At 36.1% G+C, this 8,011-nt stretch overlaps 1 protein-coding gene across 4 annotated transcripts in view; it reads left to right on the top strand.

Annotated features, from left to right (window-relative positions):
* FRY (FRY microtubule binding protein) overlaps positions 1 to 8,011 on the top strand; it is a 159,439-nt gene that overhangs the window by 89,628 nt on the left and 61,800 nt on the right. For all 4 annotated transcript variants that reach the window (XM_005426367.2, XM_031061396.1, XM_031061397.1 and 1 more), the window contains exons 28-33: positions 449 to 559; positions 1,765 to 1,919; positions 3,926 to 4,025; positions 4,325 to 4,496; positions 6,207 to 6,463; positions 6,842 to 6,988. In XM_005426367.2, coding sequence (XP_005426424.1) covers positions 449 to 559; positions 1,765 to 1,919; positions 3,926 to 4,025; positions 4,325 to 4,496; positions 6,207 to 6,463; positions 6,842 to 6,988 — 942 coding nt within the window. The remainder of the gene's footprint in view (positions 1 to 448; positions 560 to 1,764; positions 1,920 to 3,925; positions 4,026 to 4,324; positions 4,497 to 6,206; positions 6,464 to 6,841; positions 6,989 to 8,011) is intronic.

Raw genomic sequence — 8,011 nt, 5'->3', positions numbered from 1 at the left:
CTGGAGACATGCTCAGCAATAGTGTACTTCTGTGGCAAAACTAGTTGCACTCCCCTGCATGAGTAAGCTGGGAAAATAATAGCGTATGTACTTATATAAGCTGCACCACTTGCTGTCAGACAGTTTTAATTTTTGCAGTAGCATACTACTGAAACATCGGAGTGTATTTTAATTGCTTTTGCAGCTTGGTTTGTGAATACTGCGTAAAATGACAAAATAGATCTTGAAGATAGTACTCTTCCCCAAAATGCTTTGAGCATGATCTGGAATCCAGTAAAATCTGTAGCAAAATAATTATTGAATTCTACCAGTCAGTCAGCTGTTACCAGTTTCACCATAGCTCCCTCCAAGCAGAAAGCAAGTGGCAGTCCTGTTATCTGGGACTGAAATAATTCTGAAAGGTTTGAGGTGTTACTTTTTGTGTGACTGAAGTTCCATGTGCTTCCAGGCCATGTCGGCTGTGCTCTGCTGTGGACCTGTGTTTGATAATGTTGGTCTTTCCCCCGATGGATATCTTTACAAATGGCTCGATAACATTCTGGCTTGTCAAGACTTACGTGTAAGTACTGACCAAAATGCCACACTGATGAGCAGTCACTCACTGTACTGAGTGAGTAAAGAGTTTATTAAGTGTTTTCTTTCTTCTTAAAGAACATGTTATGGATTATTCTTGCCATTTTCCATTTCTGTGAAGATGGGGTTTGACTTTGTACCTACATAGTCACAGTTCTGTGTTTGTAGCTGACTCGAATGCCTCTTTGAGGAGGAGCAGACTGGTGATTATATCTAGTGGAGAGCGTGAGACAACTCTCCCTTGCCCTTTTGATATCTTGCACTTTGTCCTGCTGTTCTTCTTAAAACTCTCATACCAGCACATATAACTCTGCTAAGGAAAGGTAAATAGCAGAATGTAAATAAATGCATGTGATGCAGCTAGAGGAAAGAGGCTGTGGGAATGGTAATTGATTAGGTAAAAAAAAAAAGGTTGAGCAATTTAAAGAAAGAATGAATAGCTGCAGAGAAAATCCTTCAGAAATTACATGGGATTTTGGAATGTTGGTAGGGACAGAGCTATAAAGATATATGCAAGTGATATGCAGTCTCTACAAGCAGTCACCTACACTTGGTGACAGAATATTAATAGGCATTGGTGTTTGGCGTGCCAGCACTATCCTGTACTAAAAGAACAAGAAGTCCAAGCCTTAGTTGTGATGTGTTTGTAGCAGTGGTGGTACCAGGATTAAGGGATTCACAGTCTGTAGGGAGAGTTGTTAGATTGCTTCATGTAGTTGGATTAAACATACAAGTTTTCAGTCTTGTAAAAGGTATTTTTCTTTGTCTACCTTGCTTCTGTGTTAGTCAAAAGAAGGATAAATGTGAACATTTGTCGTTCTGTGACATTCACATGAAGTAGGAAATAGTTAACAAGTCAGTTAATTGATATAAAAGGAAGTTGCCCAAGAACACTTATCAAGTATCTTAGGTTTTCCAAAAATTCTGCTTTTTTTTTTTGTTGTGCCAAATTTTGGAAAATTTATTTCATTTATGTAGTCTTTGTACGTACCATTTTTTCAAGTGATGAGTATTGAAACCTGAGTCACATTCCAACTCTGCTGTCCCTAAAATAAATTAATTACAAATGTTCTGATTTCTTCTTACATACTTGAATTTTCCATTTTTCACCCTGTTTTGTCTGTGTCACTCTGAGAATTTTAGAGAATGAACATATCTGACCTCATCAATCATGTTTTGACATTTGCTCAGGTTCACCAGCTTGGCTGTGAAGTTGTAGTCCTGTTGCTAGAGCTGAATCCTGATCAAATCAATCTCTTCAACTGGGCAATAGATCGATGCTACACAGGATCATACCAGCTTGCCTCTGGGTGCTTCAAAGCCATTGCAACTGTGTGTGGAAGCAGGTATTAATTGATTTATTAATCTACACTTTCAAATGTAAAGAAAACTGGAGGCTCTGCTCACTGTATTGTTAGGAGCTGTTGGTCACACACATATATTCTCAAACAGTTCTTGAGATTGTATCACTTGATTTTCATGATTCTGAAAACAAAGTGATGCGTTTGGTAGAATGTTCTTACTGTAGGTATATTTGAAATCTGATGCTATTTTGATGCTATTTTGCTCAGAAAGATAAAAGCAAATCTACAACAGTTTTATTTGAATGTAGGTCATAAATCCAGTTTCAAGAGATTTGGCATGGTTTTTAATTTAATTTATAAAAGGAAAAATGTTTTCAATGTCAATAGCTTGAAGTCATTATTTTGACTTGTCATTATCTTGAAAGTCATGTTCTGTTTCTAAACTGGCTTTCATTTGATTTGTTTAGTTCCTTTCCTGTCAGCTGGTATCATCATTACTGCTAATGCTGAGCAAGCACAAGCTACATGAAGAAATGAGTACAAATACTGCCTTTGTGTCAGGCCTTCATAAAACTCTATCCCTTTTTTTATTTTCAAAGACAAAATTTATAGAGAAATTAGACAATGCAGTAAGTTGCATTTTATTAAAATAAATGTGAAAATGTACTCTTCAAAAAAATAATTTGGCAAGATGTCTGACCAGCATAGAGAAATACTCAATAGAGAAATAATTGGGATTTGGAAAATCAAAATAAGTCACAAATTTCATCGTTTTCCTGCAAAACTGTTTTTTTCTCGCAGGAACAACTAGACTATGAATGGAATTTGGTGTTTGTAAATTCAGTGATGTTAACAGGATTTTTATTTTAATGAACACAGAAACATTGCAGTTTCAGACAGTCTTTTTTCCTCAAATTGGGTTACTTGTACCACTGTGATCTAAAAACTATTCTTTTTCATTCTTACAGTAAAAATTGAGAGTATGATCTTTGTGATTTGTTTTGAATAGAAAGTCCTGTTTCTAGCAAGCTGGGAATTTTTATTAATATTTGAAAGCTGTTAATAGTTTTTCCTCTATCATCTATCAAAATATATCAGGAAACTACTGCTTAAACTGCCTGTAAAATGAGCAGCAATTGATGATGTCCATCCAACCTTTTACAAAGAAGCCACTTCCCTTCATTTCTTTTCTTTCTGTATTTGTTTTTTAAGGAAAGGCAAAGAGCCAATTACAGAACTTGGCTTGCAGCTAGTGTGCGGACTTACCAAGAGTGTCCCACGCCACACATGTATCTGCCATGTTAAAAAGTCCAAATAGGCTTCCTGCAGCCACCCAGGAGCACTGTAGCTGACATCTAGGGTGATAAATTGATGGCTCACAATTCAATCAGTGCATTTACAAATCATCATGAGAAAACAGAAACCTATTTAGTGCAAATCCAAATATTGTGACGTGGGATTTACTCCTCTAACAATATTCTCATTAACACTTTGATATGTTTAACCTTAAAATTGACGTTGACTTTATAGATAGCAGACTTTTTGAAGCTGTTCTTAGTGTTTACTCTTTGAAAGCAATTTTCATAGAATTGTCTAATACCTCAGAATGTTCATATCAGAGATAGTGTCCTTTGTCCAAAGGGACTATTTTAATTGCATCTTGGCTTAAGAAATTCTTTATCCCTGGAAATTTTCATGCTCCCCATTTTCTTTCATGGGTGTCAGCCTGTCCTGTAAACAGTTTATGCTATAAATTAAAATGATTTGACAGTCATAGACACAGGTATTCCATTTCTCATTGTAACTCAGTGCATTCCTAAGCATTGGTCCAAGGTAATTATAAATAATCCCTTCTTTCTTCCCATTCACCAGATGGTCCTTTGATCAAGCAGTGTTTATTCAGAAGAGCCCCCTTTCACATATTCTGGTGGTAGAAGAGAAAAAGGAAAGATAGCATTCTCTTTAGACCATATTACAGAGTAAATCAGAGTGAATATAATCTGCATTCCTCGCCAGCATTCACAAAAATGTTCTGTTTATTCTTCTAGGAACTATCCTTTTGATATCGTGACGCTTTTAAATTTGGTGCTGTTCAAGGCATCTGACACCAACAGAGAGATTTATGAAATTTCCATGCAACTTATGCAGGCACGTATCAGCTAATTTTTTTCCTCCTGCCCTTGGAGACTTTTTTGGTGAACTTCTTATGAAGTACTGTTATTTGTGCATTAGTTTTGTTTTGAAAATAAACAATCAGTTTTGTCTTGGCTATGAAAACTTATAAGAATATTTATGTAAAAATGAATGTTATCATGTCTTTCATATTTGGAGCATATACTCTGAAACATATAGCGCTTTCTCTGATAGCTAAACTTCAAATGCTGATATTTCCTGATTTAATAAATTTTTATTGTCACATTCCTTTTTTTTTCTTTTGTCTTTTATAGATCCTTGAATCAAAGCTTTTTGTTTATTCAAAAAAGGTAGCTGAGCAAAGACCAGGCAGTATCTTGTATGGGACACATGGTCCATTGCCACCTCTTTACAGTGTCTCACTTGCCCTTCTTTCATATGAACTAGCAAGGATGTATCCTGAACTTACCCTTCCACTTTTTTCAGGTACCTGTATTTATTTGACTTATTATCTCCTTTACATTTTTTTACAAGTGCCAGACTGCTACCATTTTGAACCACAGTTCTGTTTATAAATTTAGTTTGACCTGGTTTTATTCTGGTTCAGGTCAAATCAGATTTAGGAGTCCAATATATATTTCCTAGAGGTACTCACACAAAGTACAGAAACCCTCTTTGGGGACTCTGACCTTGGGGTAACTTTGAAATTATGAGTGTCCTGAGTGAGTTAAAATGACATTGGCAAACTCTGCTGTGATGGGTTCTCATGTGATTCTTCTTACACATGGACTTACAAAGATCATACTTGTGAGGATATATTTCTTCATTTTATATAAACATGACTTGAACTTTGGGTAGATTGATTGCCTGTGTCTAGTTCTACCAATGATTCAAATTACTCTGAGTGATCTCTACCTGTTGTTACTTGCCACATCTGCATGTCTCAGCACTTTTTAAAATTTTACCAGAAATATATATTTTCAAGATTACTGAGAAAAATGTTAAAGAATGAGACCTGCAGGAGCACCAATCAGAATATGCCCACTGTGAGGCTATTCCTGGGAACAATGATATTTTGAGACATATCTATCTGGTTTAATCAATCTTATGTGTTGCTCTAGTTTTTAAATAACAGAATGCTAATGTCTGTAATCATGGGAATTTTTACTGGCTCTTAAAATCCTTTTCTGTTGTTTTTACTCAGTCTGTAGGGGCTGGAGGGAGGGTAAAGGAACAATACATCATCCTTACATTTCTCAGTGCCCAAGATACCATGAGTTATAAATAACTGGTGTAGGGCTCATTTGTCATTAAGCAAATGGTGTTCATTATCTCTGTTACTCATGTTGCTGTAACGACTGTGTCATTTAAAAAAATCTCAGATATACCAGATACAGTCCAAGTGAGACATCCTTTCTGTACATCTAGAATCATTAGGAGGAGAGAACAGTGTGTGTCTTCACAATTTTTAAAAACCAGGGAGTGAGTAAAAAAAGGAAATGTTTGCTGTACTGATTTTACAGAAGAGTTCTGGTACAGAGAGATAATGTGGCTTGCTTTGGCAGGGAGCTGTATTTCTTATCCCAGATTTTCCAATCCCTTTGCCTTACAGTGCCAGGGGGTTTTTTTATGAACTATATAAAGTGCTGTATACAAGTATTCCTGAACTGACAGCCAGCTATGAATTTCATAGACATTCCCACAGGAAGTAGGATCCCAATATATGCAAAAAAAATTTTGTAAACTCAGTGTAATAAGTGCCTTATTATTTAAAATATAGCTTAGTAACCTGGAGGCCAGTGAGGCATTTGTAATCTGCAGAACACTTTTGTATATTCTCCAGAAGGTCTTGGAATTCTAGAGTAACCACCAGTAACTGAATGATCCTTTTTCCTCTTTATTGACATCCACCTTACTTATTATATAACATGGCACAGTCACTAGGGGTGACCTTCTGTTTCTAAGCCCAGACTGAGTTAGTTATTTTAGACAGAAGACATGACCAATTACTTGCTATTACTGAAGTAATTCCATGTTTCTCTTCAGGAAATTCAAGAACATGTTTTTTATGCTTGTGGTGTGCAAAGTAAAAACCATCAGGTAGTTTAACAAATGTCAGAAATGTGATTTAAACAGTGTATTTAGGGTTTAGATCATAAATTAATATGCTGTCATTTTCAACTCTTCCTGTTTTAGAGGTAAGCCAGCGATTTCCAACAACGCATCCAAATGGAAGACAGATCATGCTTACCTATCTGCTACCCTGGCTTCATAATATTGAACTGGTAGACAACAGGCTGCTCCTCCCTGGCTCAAGCCCTACCACTCCAGAAGATGAACTGAAGGACAAGGAGGGGGAAATAGCAGTCACAAGTGGACTAAAAGGCAATGGCTGGGGCTCACCTGAGGCCACCTCCCTGGTTCTTAATAATCTCATGTATATGACAGCCAAGGTAAAAAAAAACAAATCAAACAAAGAAACTAACCTGTAAAACTTTTGTTTCTTCCCTCCAGTACCAGAAATTTTACACTGGAACAGTCTGTACCAATCAAACAAAACCCATTTAATTTTAGGATTACTTTTTGAATTAGCAGTCCTCAAGACTTTTATGTTCTCTTATGATTTAAGTCCTTCTGTGGATCAGAACCTAAATAGTTTTAAATGGAGTTAATGCTCTGAAATCTGTCAGGTAGCTATTTAAAATACTGTTTTGTAACTTTTTACAGCATTTCACTGGGATTTTTTTTGCGTGAGAAAATGTTCTAAAAGAACATGCTTTGGTTTGGAAGTCTGCATATTTCAAGGAATGTATGCCTATGATTCTTTGCAGTATGGAGATGAAATTCCTGGACCAGAGATGGAAAATGTCTGGAATGCTTTGGCCAACAATGAAAAATGGAGTAACAACCTTAGGATAACTCTGCAGTTCCTCATTAGTTTGTGTGGTGTTAGCAGTGATACCATCCTTTTACCCTATGTAAGTCTTTGCATTTCATTTTATTTACTGCTGATTACACAGGTTGTAACGAAGGAAACAGCTATTACCTGCAGAAAATTAATTTTGTATCAAAACCAAGAAATACCAACATACTCCCCAACACACTGTACAAAATTTAATGGCAGAAATAAAAGTGCCAAAAAACTGAAATTAAAAAAAGAAATTGAATAGTTCAAATCTCAGCCTGCAGCAGCAGAGCACACCCCATTGCAAGTGAGAGGTGGGTTTCTCTTAAGCAAAGAGAAACCTTACATGTCTGTGAATGGAGACAATAACAGAGACTGGCCATAAATTGCCAGAAAATGCTACATCCTTTTCTTTAGCAGACTAGAGCTTTCCATGAGCCATCTCAAGAGACAGAAGATAGTTAACCTTTATAAGCTAACCATATCAGCTTCTGCCTCTGCATGACTGTCATAAATTATCTAACAGTTGCTGCAATGTGCAACTCAAACTGTGCTGGATATTGTTATTATTCAAGTTAAAATAAAATCAGGGCTGTCTGAGAAAAACAGGCTACTTCCATTCCCATGTTTCTTATTGCTCAGTTGCTGAGTGAAACAGAATCTAAATTTAGTGAATTTTCCAGCCCTATTACGATATGTTTTTTTATTAGTTAGCCTCTTTCCATTTATTTCCCTGAAATAAATCTGAAATTTATCTAAAAAGCCTCATAAACACACTTCACCTGCTGAAATACTAGTTTGCCCAAGGTGTTTATAATGACTGCTATAAGAAGCCCATAAAAATCCTCAAAATGTTGTTGATGTTGTAGCATAGGCATCCCATTTGTTTCATTTGTAGGGTGTACTGTTCTATATTCTCAAATCAATGTATATATATGCCTAGCTAGTCAAAAGTAAAAGAAATTGAAAGTGGAATTGGTGTAAGAAAAAGCTCAAGGTTTATATGAGAGGAAAACAAAGGCGTTGATCTGAAATAAGATCTTTCCCTCAATTGTTACAGAGGCTTTCCATTCAGTGTTGACCATGCTTTCAGCAG

The sequence above is a fragment of the Geospiza fortis genome, unplaced genomic scaffold (genome assembly GCF_000277835.1).
Source record: "Geospiza fortis unplaced genomic scaffold, GeoFor_1.0 scaffold181, whole genome shotgun sequence".
Taxonomy (NCBI): domain Eukaryota; kingdom Metazoa; phylum Chordata; class Aves; order Passeriformes; family Thraupidae; genus Geospiza; species Geospiza fortis.
This window is presented reverse-complemented; position numbering and strand designations above follow the sequence as displayed.